The sequence below is a fragment of the Dasypus novemcinctus genome, chromosome 30 (assembly GCF_030445035.2).
Source record: "Dasypus novemcinctus isolate mDasNov1 chromosome 30, mDasNov1.1.hap2, whole genome shotgun sequence".
NCBI lineage: Eukaryota > Metazoa > Chordata > Mammalia > Cingulata > Dasypodidae > Dasypus > Dasypus novemcinctus.
In genome coordinates, this window is record NC_080702.1 from 19652280 (window position 1) to 19671307 (window position 19028).

The following is a 19028-nucleotide window of genomic DNA, read 5'->3' on the forward strand; positions in this document are numbered from 1 at the left end:
CTATTTTATAATTTAGTTAAAATAAAATAAGTAGAAAATGAGGAGAGATAAAACAGAAAAAAAAGAAAAAAAGAAGAGAAGAAAGAAAGAAAGAAAAAGGGGTGGGCAAAGGGTGGGGAACAGGTAGGGGAAAGAAAAAAACAGATATACATGAACCACAATTGCAACACCAACTACAACAACAAAAAAAGAACACCAAATAACTGAATAAAAAAAAAGACTTTGGGGGATACACTGGGAGAAAAGACTAGGGGATAATGCAATATTAGCAATCAGGACATTAAAAAAAGTAAAAAATAATATAAAATGAAAATAATAACAAAACAAAATGAAACAAAAAAGAAAAAACACAAACGTTGAAGGCTAGGACATTCAAGGACCTCAGATGGACCTCAGGGTGTGATGGATTCAGGGATGGAAAGTCTGAGATATTGAAGACTCAAGAGGTGTGAGTCTCTGGAGTGTGGGCCACCAGAGTTTAGGGGACTCAGACCTGGCAACCTCAAATCTGGTCAACAGGAAGCCTAGGAGCACTGCAGTGTAACACAGCCCTCAGAGATCCCCGCAGCTGGGTGCCAGCCCTATGGGGAAAGTCAGATCTGCAAACTCTATGTTATGTCTGAACCCTGCAATTCTCTTACTGGGGTTTATTTATGTGGGTATTTCATCAATTCAGCTTTTGGATAGCTCCCACCCTGTGATCCCCCAGAACGGCCACCTGAGGGCGCCTCTACACTGCAGCCAATTTAATGACACAGATCAGAAGCCAGGCCCGTGGGTGGGGCTTTAGATGGAAATGCGGACAGCACAGTCCAAAACCGGAGTTCCCAAGCTTCGCAAAATATTCCCCAATCGGCTTCCAGACGTGTCCCCCTCCCTCACCACACCCTATAACAACCTCCCAATTATGTCCCTTTATTGCCAGCAATCTAGTTCCGATGCAGCTCGGCAGCCGAGCTTGTGGGGGCGGGGCTCCAGGCGGAAACCCTATTGTGTCCGCAATCAAAAATTCTCCCGCTTCACAACAAAACACTGTCTCCCCAAATCGGTCCGCAAAGGCATCCCGTCCCATCAACCCCCAACAGCCCGCCAAGGACGTGTGAATTCCCCAGCACCACAGAGCCTCCAAAAAGCACGGCCGCAGCGCCGGTTTCGCGGCTCCACCCCCCCCCAAGGAAGGTGCAACCCTTGTGCAGGTCTCACCTCCGTGCAATAAAATCCCAATTATATCTTATAGACCAATCCTCTCCATTACCTTCCCACCAAATCTATGTCCAGACACTTCCTACCCTGCAAAAATCCTGAAAAAGCCTGGTCTCGGAGAACCTCCAGTGGCGCCCAGCTGCCTCTTCCCAGGAGAGCCTGCAAGGCAAGCTCACTCTGCCACCATCTTGCTTCCCCTCCTTTATATGGATATTTTAATAGCTCATCCTGACCAAGTTCACCTAACCAAGTCTTTAAATCACTTCTGAATAATTTAGAACAAATAAACCTATATGTTGCACTGGAGAAAGTGCAAACCCTACTGCCATATAGCTTCCTAGGCTACACTATCACAAATTTCATAGAACCAACAGCCCCCTCCTTGAAATTACCCAACAAATGCACTTTAAATCAACTCCAACGGCTATGTGGAGACATCAATTGGCTTCGCCCTCATTTAGCTATAACCACACAAGAACTCAAGCCTCTTTTCAGTTTGCTGGAGGGCAATCCCAACCCTTCCAGCGTTTGAGAAACTGACACCCCTGCTCATGAATGCATACGCAAAATAAATCATCAACTAAAACACTTAAAATTAACTCATTATCAACCTAACTCGTCACTCCTTGTGTTTGTCTTTGCCACTCAAGGCACCCCCACTGGATATACCAAAATTCACCCCTTTATTGGGTTCACTTGTCTCTCAGCTTTTTAGGAAAAGTTACCTCCCACTGTGATGCCATTTGCATCCTTGGGTGAAAGCTTCGAACAACAACCACCCTATTATATGGAACAGAGCCCGACATTATCATCTTACCATTTACACAAGAACAAATGCAACATCTAATACAAAATAACCTAAATACTTGCCAAAAGATAAATTAATTACTGCCATGGACCTCTTACCATTTACCCTCTCTTCACATGCTTTCCCCTCCAGCACACCTATCCCCCATGTACCCTTTATATTTACAGATGCTAACAAAACTCACAGTGTCATTGTCATTAAATATACTAACACATCACAATCAGTCCAAGTTGAGCCTCACTCTGGCTCTGTTCAACATGGTGAGCTATATGCCCTTTTACTAGTCTTCCTCTATTACCAATCCATTCCTTTCAACATTTTCTCTGACAGTGCATATGCAGCTAATACCATCAGGGCTTTACCATATGCTGTGCTTAACACCAAAAACAAACCTATAGATCAGCTACTCGCTTTCATCCAACACCTATTAGAAAATAGAAAGCACCCCTGGTACATACTCCCAGGTCCTCTTGCCAGCGGCAATGCCCTAGCAGACTCTTCACTAGCCGTCCAACTCTTAACCACAGATATTGATCAAGCAAGAGAACTCCATGCAAAATTCCACATGTCTGCTCACTCCCTACACCAACTATTTCCTCCTTTAACACACCAACAATGCAAACATCTCACCCGCACATGCAAACAGTGTGGCCCTCTTCTTCCACTAGGCCCACTTCAGCCACAAGGAGTTAACCCTCACAGTTTGCGTCCAAACGCCATTTGGCAAATGGATGTTACTCATGTACCAACCTTTGGAAAAACAAAATTTCTTCATGTAATAGTAGACACCTTCTCCAAATATGTTTTTGCTACTGCATTAGCTGGAGAAAAAACCAAACATGTTATCACTACCTGTCTTCAAGCCTTTAATCAAATGGGCATACCATGGACTATAAAAACAGATAATGGGCCCTGCTATTCTTCTAAGCAATTCCAGGAATTCTGTAAAACATGGCACATTACACATAAAACAGGTATACCATATAATCCACAAGGTCAAGCCATCATAGAACACACACACGCTACACTCAAACAACAAATCAAAAAACAACAGGGGGAATTCCCCCAGGACACTCCCAGAGATACCTTAAACAAAGTCCTAATTACCCAAAATAATTTTTCATTCAATGATTCAGGCTACAACCCCGCCAGCCAACATTGGGGTGGGCTTAAAGATGCCCCAAACCCCTGCCTCTAGTTAGGTGGAAGGACCCCCCCTCACTAATGAATGAAAAGGGCCCCACCCCCTATTAACCCAAGGGAGAGGGTACGCTTGTGTCTTTCCAGAGAATGCAGAACAGCCAATCTGGGTTCCCAGCCGGCTCGCCCAACCAGCCAACAAGGATGAGCTCCACACCTAGCAACCCCCCTGCAACTGACACCAACAGCCATCCCTCTCCTCTGCACCGGATCGAAGGAGAACAACCCATCAAACGACCGCGTGCCAGACGACCACGGAGACACGCACCTCAACAACTAGTCAACTGGGGAGACATCAAAAATTTATGCCGCGAAGCTCAACGCCTCGAACCCCTAAATCCAATACTGGAACAACTCTTCCTCCTCATCTGTGCGCTGCTTACAGCTAACTTTTCCCCTGCCACTGGCAAAATGCTATGGACAGCCATAAAACACCCTCCTCTGGTCCTGCCTCTCGCCGCTCACGCTCCACAATTCTCCGCTATATTTACCAATAACTGTTCTATCAGACTCCCGTGTCTCAAAATTGAATCTATACAGCACCCAGGGAATTTTTCGCTAGATGTCTCAAATCCTCTTATCCTAAAATTCACCACCCAAAACATGACACAATCAGCAAATAACGAAACATGGGTACAGCTCTTACAATATGAAACAGGAAAATTTTTTGAGATAGAAAGTCTTCAGCTTCAACAGGTCACTGCAACAGCACTTATAAAACTATCTTGGGACATTTCCCCCTCACAAATAACCCAAATGTAAAGCTCAACAACAATACTCAAAGGAAGTCTCCTCCATGGATTAGATGCTCCTACTTACCCACCATCGGTCGTCCCTCTTACACTATGCTGTATCCTGAAAACAATTGGGATAACTGCATCGCATTCAACGACCCGCCTCAACTCACTCCATCCCTATGGACATCTAGTCCTGCACTTCCTGCCATTGGACCCCTACGACAAGGTCATGATCCTCGCTTTGCTATATGAACTGTCTTCGGTAAATGGACTTTATGAGGTGACAATGCCTGCTTAGATCTTCGCCTCTTCATAATCATAAATGGTATGACTGGTAATGGAACTTGGGCATACAATGCCACAAATGAAACAGAATGGGCCATTGATCTCACTAAGACTGACAATACCACCTTTAACATACAGGCCCAACCTTGTGTCACTCTCCCATTTTTCATTCTAGTTTCTAACAATGAAACCTTCCAATGTAATTCCTCACAATGCTCTCTTACCAAGTGCCGGAATAGCACCTCTCACCCTTTTACCCTCATTGTCAGAATACCTTCCCTCATATGGGTTCCCATTAATGCCTCTGATTGGGATGGCCCCACTGCAGTAGTTACACATAAAAGTTTCAGAGAAAGAAGGGCAATTGGCACCATAATAGCCCTTATCACAACTATCATAATTAGCATCTCAGCAGCCGCCACCAGCATTGTCTCATTAGTGCAAACTGGAGCCAATGCAGAAACTGTAAATCAGCTTGCAGAACGTATTGCCTCTGCTATGCAAACACAAAACCTTCTAAATAACCATATCCATGGCAGATTGCTTAATTTACAGCAGCAAGTAGACCTCCTAGAAGAAGTACAGCAGCTAATACAGCTACTGTGAACTCCTTGTGACAACAAATTTCCCCACATTTGTGTCACACCAATTACGTTACCAATCTAACTAAAGCCAGATTAGAATTTAAAAAACTAATAGGGAATTGGAACAATGAATTCCTAAACTTCACCACACAACTTACCCCTTCTATCATTGCCATTAACAACACCTGAGCAATAACTTTAAATGTCACTTTATTCACTGAGGTTCTCAATAAATTACATGCCTTCTTCTCCCTCCCCAACCTTGTTCCCTTTGCTATCATTGGAAGTGCCTTTATTATCAGTGTGATTTGTCTCAGATGTGTAATACTTCAATTGCACAACATATGAAAGGATATTAAAGCCTTAGCAATTATTCAGCAGGCAATGGTAAGTGCTCTAGAAACAGAAGGAGGCAATGCAGAAGCCTTATCACACACCACAAATATATTCAGCCTTGCTGTTCTGCAAAAGCTGCAGAACTAAAAAATTGTCAATAATGTTGCCACAGAGCTTGACTGGTAGCCAATGATGGATAAGATCCTCAGAGGAGGACAACCTAAGACAGGCACAGTCACCTTGGCCCACTCGCTTTACAATTTCGGCTCTGCACCTCACTTCTTGAATTAAAAGGAAATTGGGAAATGAGGTTAAGTCAGGCAAGCAGCCCATGTAGCTAGCACAGCCACTAGGCACATTGTCAGATGAGAAAACTCTCTGGCAAGCACATGTTTTGGGGAACACCCTAAAGATGGCACCAAAGCCTGAGGTGAAAGCATCCGGGTCTGCCCCTGTACTTGCCTCATCCCCCAGCAACAAAAGCAAATGAGCCTACCAGCCTCGCTGAATTAGCATAGCCAGTTAGCTATAGACACGCTTGCTAGCAGCATATAAAAGCTATAACACTTCCTGAATAAACCAGACCTGTGTCCAGAACCAGCGTCTCCGGAGCATTTACTGAGTGGTCTTTTGCTCCGTCGTCCTTCCCTATGCTAGGTTCCTGTTCTATAACACAACTCCACTCAAAGTTTCCTGAGGCTACCATGAGGGAAGGGATCCAGCTCCATGCCCCTCCCAGCTGCCCCAGAGATCCATAAAGAAGGTGAGCTAGGACTACCACAGGCACATCTCCTCGGCTTCCATCCTAGCCCAGAGGCAGATCCAGAGGGAAAAGGCTCCCCATGTGACCTCAGGGAAGAAACAAAGAATGAGGAATGGCTCACCCACATCTGACAGTTCCAGGCCCCATAAAAGAAAGATTCCTCTGCTGCCACACAGGGGAGGGACCCTGTGAGGTTGCTGCCACCTCCCCATCTAGGGTATCAAGTCACCACTGAGGATCTGGGTGCTGAGAAGGAAGCAGCATTCTGGGGTGTCAATAGTGCACTGGGGGGTAAGACTGAGGCCACCCCAGACTGCAGCACCTCACAGCCTTCTGGTCCTTCCCCCCAGCCTACTGCAAAGACTGCTCCTCTTCCAGCTGTCCCTGCAGCCCCCAGAAATAATCCACAACTAAGGTGATGCAGGAAGAAGGATCCCCTATGCCAGGGTCATCCTGAGTCCTTTACCTCAGAAAAATGCTGCTCAGAAGGCCCAGTTCTCCCCTTCCTGTCCCAGCTCCTTCCAGGCATCTTGGCAAACTCTTTCCTGTTGAAAGCCCCTTTCACCTTGCTGAGCCCTGCTGCCACCCCATTATCAGACACCAACCAGTTTGGCCTGTGTACAAGGGCCCCAGACCCTTCTGCCCAGCTCCTGACCCCACAGAAGGTGTGGACTGTGAAAAAAAGCCCTGAGCCTCCTCCTGTGACTGCCCCTAGGAATTCTCTCACCTTCATTTTCAAGTCCATTTTGGGGAGACCCCTGAATGGGGAGGGATGAGGCCCTTTGCATCCCCAGGTCTCTGTCACAGCTCCAGCCAATGCTGGTTCTGCCTTCTCCACAGTTGTCAGCACCTCCACCCTCCCCTGGTGTTCCGTCACATACAGAATGGAGTCACTGATACCAATGTGTGTGGACTTCCCTGCCTCCTCACAGACACCCCCTCCCACCACTGAGCCAGGGCCCCTCCCTCCACAGGCCTGACAGTGGCTGCTTCTGTGGCACAACCAGCCTCTCAGCAAGCACATCTGCAGACTTGGCTCCCCAGCTTCCTTCTGACCTTGGGGTCATCATGATGTACACCATGCCACTCTTGCCACTTCTGTTATGGGGGCCTCCCACTGGCCCCAGGGCCAGCTTCTACCCATTTGGCCAGGCCCTGCAGACACCCCCCAGTGGTAGCACTGCCTCAGCCACAGACACTTCCAGGCTGCCTGCACTCAGGTTCTGCCACCCCACTACAACCTGTAAACTCCCCTTTTACCCTGGAGCCCCCTCACAGCCCCTAGTTGGTATCCCTGGTGGACAGCCTCATAGAGCCACCAGCTCTGACCACCCTCTCCAGTCTCCAAATGCGGCAGCTCCAGCCTCAACCTCTACTCCAGGCTAGCCAGCCCTGGGCAGCACCACACAGTTGGGTTTTGGGAGTTCAATACCCATAATTTCTACCTTGGGCACCCACTTTCCCCCAGGCTGGATCTTGGGTTGCCCAGTTTAAAAGTGTTATGTAAATTGACTCCTGATCTCTGCATTTCTGGAGCCAGCAGGAGTCCCAGAGATACAAGTTTCCATTTCCCCTGCCTTCCCTGCAGTTTTGTTCCTGAATTTGTGGGTTTGGGACTTTCATTTTGTCAGATTCCTCACCCAGACAGGAGAGGAGGCCTCGGCCTGTTGCCTGCAGATGTCGAGCCTGCAGAACCCACTGCTGCCCCTGAGTTCCTCCTGCCCTTCTGCCTCTTCCTCCTGAATTCCTTGTCTGTCTTCCAGGAATCTTATAAATAAAACCGTCTTTCTCTTTTATGTAATTCTCACGTATCTGTGTGTATTAGTAAGCCAAAGGGGTGCTAATACAATACACCAGAATTGGTTGGTTTTTATAAAGGATATTTATTTGGGGTAGGAGCTTATGGATACCAGGCCATAAGTGTAAGTTCCTTCCCTCACCAAAGTCTATTTGGAGCAAGATGGCTGCCGACGTCTGTGAGGGTTCAGGCTCCCTGGGTTCCTACATTCCTGGGGCTTGCTTCTCTCTGGGTTCAAGGTTCCTTCCTTCCTGGGACTGGCTTATCTTTCCTCTGGCTGCTGACTTCCCGGGGCTGCAGCTTAAGTCTTCAGCATCAAACTCCAACATCAAAATGCCAACATCAGAAAACCCTCAACTCTGTTCCTCACCATGACTTTTATCTGTGAGTCCCCACCCATCAAAGGGTGGGGACTCAACACCCTAATCATAACTCAGTCATGCCCAGGTACAGATCAGTTTACAAATATAATCCAATATGGTTTTTTTTGGAATTCATCAATAATATCAAACTGCTACACTGTATTCTGTAGATCAAGTGTAGAGAAAGCACTGACTCATATGTGTGAAGCCAGGTGAACCCAGACTTAAATGGAAAGTTTCCAGTGGCCCAACTAAAGGGGGGCAGTAGCACGATGGATGAGTATGAAGGCTGACTCCTAAATATTTAAAATGTGCTTTGATTTTAAGGGATGGGGGCCCACAATGAAATGGGCCCAGGGCAGGTAGAGAGATGAGGGGGTGCCTGGAGTGAGAAGACTAGGGAGAGGAGGGATAGATGTGGAGACTCATCCTTGCCTGTTAGACCTGCTGACCATGGAATGGGCACATGAGTAAAACATGTTTGACATTTAGTCTTTTGATGTAGCCATTTTATTTTTCTTTTTTGCTTTTAATTAAGCCTTAGGTGAATCATAGACCCCACCACAGCTCACCTAGAGTGTGGGCTTGGCATGAAGGTCCTGGGACCAGGGAGAGCAAGGGAAGAAATCTCCCCTCTGCTCTGTGATCAGTGAAACACATATGTCTAAGAAATTAAGCACTTCCAAGCAATTCTTGTCATCCAGCTTTTGAAAAGCAGAAAGGTCCCCTGAGTACATTAGATCCCTTTTCAGGAATAGGGTGGAAGGGTACTATTGGGGGAGCAAGCTTAACACTGGATTTTAATTATTAAAACAGACTGAAATCTTCACAACCATGTTTGATATAGGTACATTTTATTATGCTCACTTTTACAGATGAGGGATAGGTACAAACACGTCAAGTAATTTGCCTGAGGTCATCCAACAAGTACGTCAGGATCTAGGTACAGGGAAGTCTGAATTTAGACTAAACCACTGCAAATATAACTCCACAAGGTCACAATTCCACCCAAGTTGGCCTGGCCTCAAAGCTCATGTGTTCTCACCTACAGCCACATGCTGCAAATGTGAACCCCTGAAAGCACCTCCCCAGCCAGGAGTGTCATCATACAGATGGAAAGAGTCAAGGGAGAACCAGGCACCAGGCTCCACTCTTCACACACTATTAAGGAAAGGGAGTGAGTGATGACTGCATGTGTCATCCTGTGCTGGGCTTGGGGCAGGGAGAGCTGAATGGAAACCTGCCAGGAGGAGTTTACAATCCACTGAGTGAGACAGATGAAAAATCAGCAATTTCAACTTGAGGGGTCAGTGCTAGGATAGCAGAGCAAGTAAGAAAGATGTTACCTAACTCAAAGGAGACAAGATGCAAGGAGGAGGAGGAAGCAGCCAGGTGGTGAGGGGCTAAATCCACATCAAGGAAATAGCCAGTGACAAGTGGAGAAGGAAGAGAGCTTGAGACAGTGGCTCACCTCCAAGGAAGGTAGACATGGCTGGCATATGACAAGGGATGCCAGCCTAATACACCAAGGGGCACTGGGCCTTTTCTTGAAAGTGTTGAAAAGCATGAGAAGATTGAAGCAAAGAAGTGACAAGATTGAATATAGACTTAAGAATGAACTCCATGGCTCTGAGTGAAGGAAGAATGAATGGGCCCAATCAGAGACATGGGGAGACTTTGCAGGGCCCATTGACCTCTTGCTCTAGTGGAATTAACTGTGGGGACAGTAGGGAGGTTGCAGAAGAGAGAAGCTAATGAGGACTCAACAACCTAACCATCTGGGTTAGACGTGAGAATTTTAAAAACCTTTTGACAAACATAAGTTTAATGTACAGCAATATAGCCAGTGTAACAGGCAGTGGGTTCTGTCAGTCACCTATTCACTTAAGATATTTATAGAGCACTATGTGTCAGGCAGTGATCTATGCTCAAAAATCAGGATAAAAAAGTCAAATAAAACTTCCAACCCTATAAAGGTTACATTCTACTGGGGTGGGGGAGAGTAAGTGAACCACAGACATATAAATAACTTTTTAGTATGCTGGGAAGTAATAGTGCTATAGAGGGAAAAGCAGTAAGTGGGGATTGAGATTGGATGTAGAAGCAACATTGGTTTCTATTTAAACAGAGAGGTCAGGATAGGCCTCATGGGAAGGTGGGATGTGAGCAAGCTTGAAGGAGGTGATAGAGTCATGGGGATATATGAGGGAGAAAAGAGAATTCCGGGCAGAATTAATCCACTTTCCTAAGAGTGTGAACACATTTGTAAGTGGAACTTTTTGAAGATGTTATTTTTACTTAAGGTGAAGCTCAAAAACCATGAGCTAGAGGCTTCAGCTTCAGTCTCAGAGGAGTTGAAATGTAAATAAACACAATTCCAAAGAAATGGTGCCACCGCACTGCTCATTCCCTAATACCCTATTCCTCAATCAGCCAATTTATTGAGTTATTTAGCTTTAGCTTTTTAATTGTAGAAATTGAAAATTAATTTTAGAAACCAGGTTTTATATTTAATTTTGAGGTTTTGTATCAATTTATCTCTTACTAGCCTTTCTTAATATTTCTCAATAAAATAAAACAATGAATTGCAATAACATATATAACTCAAAAGTTCCAGTAAAACACTTACAAATGTACAATTCAGTGTTAATTACATTCACCATGTTGTGCTACCATCACCACCATCCATTATAAAAACATGTTTCATCACCCTAAGCAGAAGCTCTGTACACATTAGAGCAGTAAATACCCACTTTTCCCTATCCCTGACTTCTGGTAACCTGTAATACACTTTCTGTCCTTTTAAGTTTGCATATTTTAGAAACTTCATGAAAGTGGATTCATATAATATTTGCCCCTTTGTGCCTGGCTTATTTCACTCAACATGATGCCAACATGGTTGATCTGTGTGTTGTCACATGGTATTAGAACTTCATTCTTTCTTACCGCTGAACAACATTCCATTGTATGTATGCACCATATTTTGTTTATCCATTCACCTGTTGAGCCTTTCCATCTTTAGGCTAGTGGAAATAATGCTGCTAAAACCATTGGTGTACAAATATGTTTGGGTCCCTGTTTCTGAATTTGGGGGACCCAGAAATTGATCCCTAGGCTCTTTTGACTATGACAGTAACTCAGACTTTCCTTGTTTTTGATGACCTTGATAGTTTTGAGGAGTACTGCTCAGCTATTTGTAAAATGTTCCTTTTTTGGGATTTGTCTGAAGTTTTTCTTGGGAATAAACTGAAGTTCTGGGTTTGGGAGAGGAGGACCATAGAGGTAAAATGACATTTTTATCACATAATATCAAGGGACCATGCATGACTTATCATTGCTGATGTGGACCTTGATAACCTGACCTGGGCTAATGTTTGTCAGGTTTCTTCATTGTAAAATTTCTCTTTTTCTACCCTCTTGCCTTACTGTACTATTTTGAAGAAAGTCACTATGAATAGCCCACTTAAAGAGTGGGGAGTTATCCTCCACCTCATTGATGGTGGAGTATATACATAAATTACTTGAAATTTGACTCTTCTCAGCTATTAATATAGTCAATCATTATTAAAACAGTACAGATTCATGGACATTTATTTTATACTTTGGGATATAATCAAATACTACTTTATTTTGTTTCTCAAATTGTTCCCTCTTTGGCGATTAGGAGGTCTTTCAATTGGCTCCTGTGACTGTCCCTGACCTACTTCCATCATTGTGGAGGTTTTGTTTTTCTTGGGGCACTTCCTTTTTTTCTGGCACTATGATAAGTTCCAGTCTCATCTTGTCTATTTCCTGCCCCAGTTCTAGTGTCAGCCATTTCTCTACAGAGCCCCAGTTCATTTCACTGGACAGCATTATGAAAAACCACTATCTGCCCAATAGGTGTGATTGTTGCTACTAGCATGTTGTTGATTCTAAGCCCTCTCACCTGATAGTGCAAGGAAATATATTTGTGCATGCCAACCTGTGTATATAAGCTTATCTATAAATAACTCCACATGTAACCATTTGCATCTTTATCAAGCTAAATATGAGTTCATATTGATGTCACCAACTCTATTCCATTATCACATGGATCATCCTATCCTTCCTCCCTTATTTATTTATATACTCTTAATACAACAGTGAGTAACTGGTCCTGCCCAACTGCCTTTCATGTAATTAGTTTTTCATTTCCAATATATAAGTAGAGCAGTACCAGAACTGTTAACCCTTACCCATGTGGGAAACAACTTTATCATCTAGAATTCAGTGTTGTGTTAGTTTCACAGACTCCACTAACAGTGTCTGTTTGTACATCCTATTTGGGGGCATTTTCACTTTCAATAACTTAAATTATTTTTATCCAATTACTAAACTAAATTGTCCTAGAGACAATACTGTATCCACACATAGACTCAATAGGCATAACCATGTTGCATAAAGTCCAAACCAGGACATTTTTGAGAATAAAGCTGTATGATGTTTCTCTTGCCACGTCAACACACATAAACTAGGACTGCCCTAGACAAATGGGAACATAGAGCTATCCTAGATCTAATTAATCTTTTTAACAGCTGTAACATAATCCGATGTATTATGCATTATGTTCCTTACTTTATATAACCAGTGCCCAGTTGACAGGTATTTAGGGCACTTTCAGAATTTTACTATTGCCATGAATATCCTTGAACTACATCTTCAAAAACCGTTCAAAGTGCCTGGCATATGTTAAATCATTTAACCTCACCACAGCCATATGATATACCTCATTACTCAGTACTAAATTATTCCTATGTGACACATGAGGACTCTGAAGTTTCAAAAAGGAAGGCTGGTTATTTGGAGAGGTGTTGCCGGTTGTTACTGTGGTTGGAGTGAGGTGGGGGACAGAGGGTGACTCATAGTCCTCATGTCTAGGATAACCAAACATCCCACTTTGCCTAGGACAGTCTTGGCTCTGTCTGCTGACTCAGATAATTACTGATAACTCCTTTTAAAACTTTCTGGTTAGAGCAATAATTATATAGTCCAGAATGGAGAGGCTCAGGAGACAATAGCCAACCATGACTGTCCAGATACCTTTACCAGTCTCCCATTCCCTGATCATTCAAGTGAAGGTGAGGTAGACCCGGGAGAAGGCCTGATCATTCTCAGTGAGCCCCTATAGCCCAATGGAGAAGCTGAAAAAGGAGATCAAGAGGATGCATGGCCTGAGCAGCATCTCTCCTTCAAGGGGGTGGGGGATAGGGGAATGGTAGCAACTGCTAGCAGCCAGGAGACATCACCCTTCTGGCCACAGATGATTGGACCAAAGTTGATCACCTGATCCAGATAGAGGCCATCCATTGGCTGGATTAAGCCAATCAGATTTTGAGTCCTGGACTTCAGTGAACTCCTGGCACTGTTAAATGGAGGGGACTGTAAACAAAGGTGCAGCCAAGACTGGAGGAGATGGAGCAGCCTTAAGCCAAGTCCCAGCCATGCCTACATATTAGTAAAGGGAGAAAGCTATCAGCAGCAAGGAGCCATACACAGTTAAGAGACAGCATCTGCAGCCCACACACTGTGTACACAGGAGAGAAGCTGCACAGTGGTGTTTGTCTTGCCCCATTTTCTATCAAATTCCCCCTCTATCTTGTCATCAGCTTAAATTGAGTGAACTGCCACTCACTGAAAGAGTCGGAGTGGGTGTCTTTTCTGTCCTGAGAGCATTCACTGAGGTCTCCCTCTTTGGCTCAATAAAACTGCTTTACCGGCTTTTCTCCCGAGCCGTCGGAGGAGCCAGCGTGCTTCTCCCGAGTTGGTGGTCAATAGGTGGTGTTCCAGCATGCAGCAGCGAATGAGTGGTGGAAAGCAGCAAAGCTGATGGGTTGCAAGGATGTAAGTGTGCTTGAAGGCTGCCACACCCTCTACTCCAGGACAGAATCATGAATAAACTGGAGGACAAGCAGGACCAGATGATACCATGAAGAGAACTTTACAGGCCCTCTATTGCCAACTGTTAAATTCTTGACAAGATATAGAAGTAGATTTTCCCTCTGCCACCTCCTTCCCTTCCAAGAAAGATCTGAATTAACTCCACTGTGCCTTCCAGCACACAGAGGTAGGGCTTGAAGAATCTGAATATCTCCACACGGTATGTGGGGATACTTGCAAAGAAGAAAACTGTTAGAACATTCTGCTTCAAGGAGGAAGCCATCCCAGGTCCTTCCGGTCTTCATGGAAGTGCTATACATAACATCTGCTCCACCCAACACGGTCCTGAATTACAGACCATCACCCACTACTCTGCTTGTTTGCCATCCTGCTGACAGTGTGCTGCATGAGAAAGAGGAAGACGGCAAACTCTGAGAACCACCTGAGCTACTGGGACAACACCATCACCATGGACTACTTCAGCAAGTATGCTGTGGAGTTGCCATGGGAGATCCAGTCACTCGAGACCTCTGAGGACCAGCTCTCGGAGCCCCGCTTGCCTGCCAATGGCAACTACAGAGATGTAGGCATGGTGCTGGTGAACCCCTTCTGCCAAGAAATGCTATTCGTGGGGGCCGACCAGATGTCTGAGATGTGACCACAGCAGCAACGCTTCGCAATGCCCTACCTTTCATTTCTAAATAATAGATACATGAAAATATATATATATATATTATAAATATAGCCTTTGTGTAACCCTGACTCAATGAGAAACATTTTCAGCTTTTCTTTTCCTAAGAATTGTCGACATCTTTTTTATAAGTGTGGTTTAAAAAAACTTGACGGAATGATCCATGGCTTTATAAAATAAAGGTGTTTCTAAGCAAAAAAAAAAACAAACAAAAAAAACTGCTTTACCTATTCCGCAGTAACTCCATAATCCTATGTATTTATATGGTACTTACACCAAGAGTATTCATACATAACTTAATCCTGACAGTATCCCTGAAAGATAAACAGACTAATAGAATTTACTTTCTTCTCCATTTTATAGATGAGAAAACTGAAGCTTGGAGGATAAAGACTGATGCTCAGAGACAAATGATTCTGAAGAAAAACCATGAGAGCTCCAGTGGGGACTTCTGACATTCTCATGTCATCTGGGCCTCTCCCCTAGGCTCAGCCCCTGAGCTCTAGTCTCATTACCCCACTAGCCTTCTCCAGTCCCTTCTACCATATTCTCCACCCCAAACAACTTCACTCCTCTGGCCAATGCTGACTGCACCAGGGATAGAAACCCGAGCCTGGATGGAATCATCACATTGACTGTGCTAAGCCAATCAGATTTTGAGTTTAGGAGATTGGGAATTATTAGTTCTTGAGCATTTTTATGTGCCAGGTATAGCACAGACCACTTGGATGCATTTTATCCTTATAACAACCTTAGATTGATAATATTGCCTCCCTTTCACAGATGAGACAACTGAAGCTCAGGTATCAAGTTCATGCAACTAGTAAGTAACAAAGCTGAAATTCAAGATCATGTGTGTCTCACTAGACACTGTGCTCTTAATTGCTATGTGATGCTGCCACCCTTAGTGGGCCCCAGCTTTCCCTCCCCAGCCCCAATACTCTGCACTCAAATGCTCCACTCTAGACTAAGCTGCTAGCAGGCAAGGACATGTTCATAGACTAGAAGACTTAATGCTGTTAAGATGGCAATACTTCCCAAAGCCATCTACAGATTCAATGAAATCACTATCAAAATACCTATGGCCTTTTTAGCAGCAATGGAAAAGCTGATTCTGTGTGATGGTTAAGTTCATGTGTCAACTTGGCTAGGTTAAGGTGTTCAGGTATTTGGTCAAGCAAGCACTGGCCTGATGGTTACTGTGAGGGTATTCCATGGGTTTAAATCATTGTTCAGTTGATTGCATCCATGGCTGATTACATCTGCAATCAATAAAGGAGATAACCTTCAGTAATGAGAGAAGTCTCATCCAATCAGCTGAAGGCTTTAAAGGGAGAGCTGATGACTTCAGCACTCAGAAAGAATTTCTCTCTCTACTTCACCCAGTTGGCTTCTTCTAGAGAATTCATCAAAACTTCCAACTTTGTTCAACTGTCCTATTTTAAAACATACTACAAAGCTACAATAATAAAAACAGTGTGATGCTGGCATAAGGATAGATGCATAGATCAATGGAATAAAATGAAAAGCCCAGAAATAAACCCTTATATCTATGGCCTATTGCTTTTGATAGACCAGTCAATAGGGAAGGAATGGTTTTTTCCCAACAAATGGTGCTGAAATAGGTGGATAGCCACATATAAAAGAAAAAGTTGGACCCCTACCTCACATCATGAAGAATTAACAAAGTGAACCAAAACTTAAATAGAACAGCTACATCTATAAAACTATAAAACTCTTAGAAGAAAACATAAGAGAATGTCTTCATGACCTTGGGTCTGGCAGTAATTTCTTGGCTATCACATCAAAAGCACAGGCAACAACAAAAAATATAAAGATAAACTGACATCATCAAAATTAAAAACTTTTGTGCATTAAACGACACTATCAAGAAAGTGAAAAGGCGGCTTAAGAAAATCTAGAGAGGAGGAGGCAAGATGGTCGCTGAGTGAACTTGCCTTTGCGGTCTGTCCCAGGAAGAGATAGCTGGGCACGGCTGCAGGTTCTCCAAGGCGGGGCTTTTTCGGGATTTTTGCAGGGCAGAAGTGCCTGGACATCGATTGGGTGGAAAGTTTATTTTAACTCAATTATACAATAGGTGTGGCAGGAAACACCTCACACTCCCTGGGTTTTCTCATCCTCCACTGCCTCATTTCTGTGTGAACTGATTTAGGCTACCTACACTATCCTCTTTCCCCTATATCTTGATATCCGCCACCATCTACTGTCTCTCCTATATTCCACCTCCCACCTCCCTTTCTTCGATCCACGAAGGGTCTAAGTCTTAATTTCTAATACCTTTGTTTTGTTTTCTGTCTGTTATCCACTCTTGAAACTATTACCTTTCTTTTCCCTTTCCCTCTCTCACGAAAACAATAGCTTTTTAGCTCATACCATATTCCCCCTATATTCAATCATCTACCTCATAATAGGTACTCTACCTACTGCTATAACTCTACACAATTTACATGAATCTACCCTCCATCCTCCCAGATCTCATATTCTTGCTTTGTTAACATATATCACCAATACTACTTTACACTTTTCCCTTGCTTACACAATTGCCTTTCCCCAACACTAATACTTTCCTTTAAAGTGAACTTAACCAACAACAAGAAATTAGAATAAGAAGAAAAAAGTGACAAAGAGAAGATATAACACCTATGCAAAAATAACAGCTAATTAACCTCCAAGAATAGACAAAGAAGCTAAGGAACTAATTAAATCCGTCAAGATAAAGAGATGACCAGAAAGCAACAAAAGTCTACAAACCAAACCAGTAATCAGGAAAACATGGCTGAATCCAAACAACAAACCAAAAATCAAGAAGGGGAGCAAAACTTTGCACAAGCAATGAAAGATCTCAGAACATTTATCACCGACAAATTTGACAAAGTAATGAAAGAGGTTAACAACATGAAGACATCACTTGGAGGGGAAATTGCAGACATATGCAAAAACATAACAGATATGATGGGAATGAACACCACAGTTCAAGAAATCAAAAATACACTTGCAGCAAATATCAGCAGACTAGAAGAGACAGAGCAGAGAATTAGTGATGTGGAAGACAGTACATCAGATATCATACAGATAGTAGAAGGGGTCAATAAGAAGATAGAAAAAATCCAGCTAGGACTTAGGGACCTGAATGACAATGCAAAACGCTCAAACATACGTATTATAGGTATTCCAGAAGGTGAAGAGAAGGGAAAGGGGTCAGAAGGAGTGTTGCAGGAAATAATGGCTGAAAACTTCCCAAATCTACTGAAAGAGACAGATGTACATATCCAAGAAGCACAGCGCACTCCACTAGTCATAAACCCCAACAGGCCCACCCCAAGACATATACTTGTCAAATTATCCAATGCTCAAGACAAAGAGAAAATCCTAAAAGCATCAAGAGAAAAGAAAACCATCACATACAAGGGAAGCTCAATTAGATTAAGTGCTGATTTCTCATCTGAAACCATGGAGGCAAGAAGGCAGTGGTATGATATAGTCAAGGTACTAAAGGAAAAAAATTTCCAACCAAGAATACTCTATCCAGCTAAACTAGCATTCAAACATGATGGAGAGTTCAAAATATTCGCAGACAAACAGAAACTGAAAGAGTATACCGGGAAACAGACTTTGGCCCAGTGGTTAGGGCGTCCGTCTACCATATGGATGTCCGCGGTTCAAACCCCGGGCCTCCTTGACCCGTGTGGAGCTGGCCATGTGCAGTGCTGATGCGTGCAAGGAGTGCCGTGCCACGCAAGGGTGTCCCCCGTGTGGGGGAGCCCCACGCACAAGGAGTGCGCCTGTGAGGAAAGCCGCCCAGCGTGAAAAGAAAGAGCAGCCTCCCCAGGAATGGCACCGCCCACACTTCCCGTGCCGATGACGACAACAGAAGCGGCCAAAGAAACAAGACGCAGCAAATAGACACCAAGAACAGACAACCAGGGGAGGGGGGGAAATTAAATAAATAAATAAATCTTTAAAAAAAAAAAAGAAAGAGTATAAGAGTATACCAACAAGAAACCTCCCCTTCAAGAAATTCTAAAGGGAGTTCTGCAGGAAGAAAGGAAAAAACAGGAAAGGCAGAGTTGGAGGAGAGTATAAGAGCAACAACAACAACAAAAAAGACAAAAAAAATACAAACAAAATATGACAAACACAAATCCAATCAAAATATGGCTAACACAAATAATTCCTTGAAAGTAATAACACTGAATGTCAACGGATTAAACTCACCTATCAAAAGATTCAGACTGGGACATTGGATAAGGAAATATGACCCATCCGTATGCTGTCTACAAGAGACACATCTTAGACCCAGAGATGCATGGAGATTGAAAGTGAATGGCTGGAAAACAATCAT

General features: G+C 43.7%; 1 protein-coding gene across 1 annotated transcript in view; it reads left to right on the forward strand.

The window, feature by feature from the left end:
* LOC131276918 (zinc finger protein 705F-like) overlaps positions 1-18813 on the forward strand; it is a 276256-nt gene extending 257443 nt beyond the window's left edge. Inside the window, exon 4 of the mRNA XM_071212740.1 lies at positions 15029-18813. Within this exon, the coding sequence (XP_071068841.1) occupies positions 15029-15120 (92 nt within the window). The 3' untranslated portion in view covers positions 15121-18813. The remainder of the gene's footprint in view (positions 1-15028) is intronic.
* Positions 18814-19028: the final 215 nt, after the last annotated feature.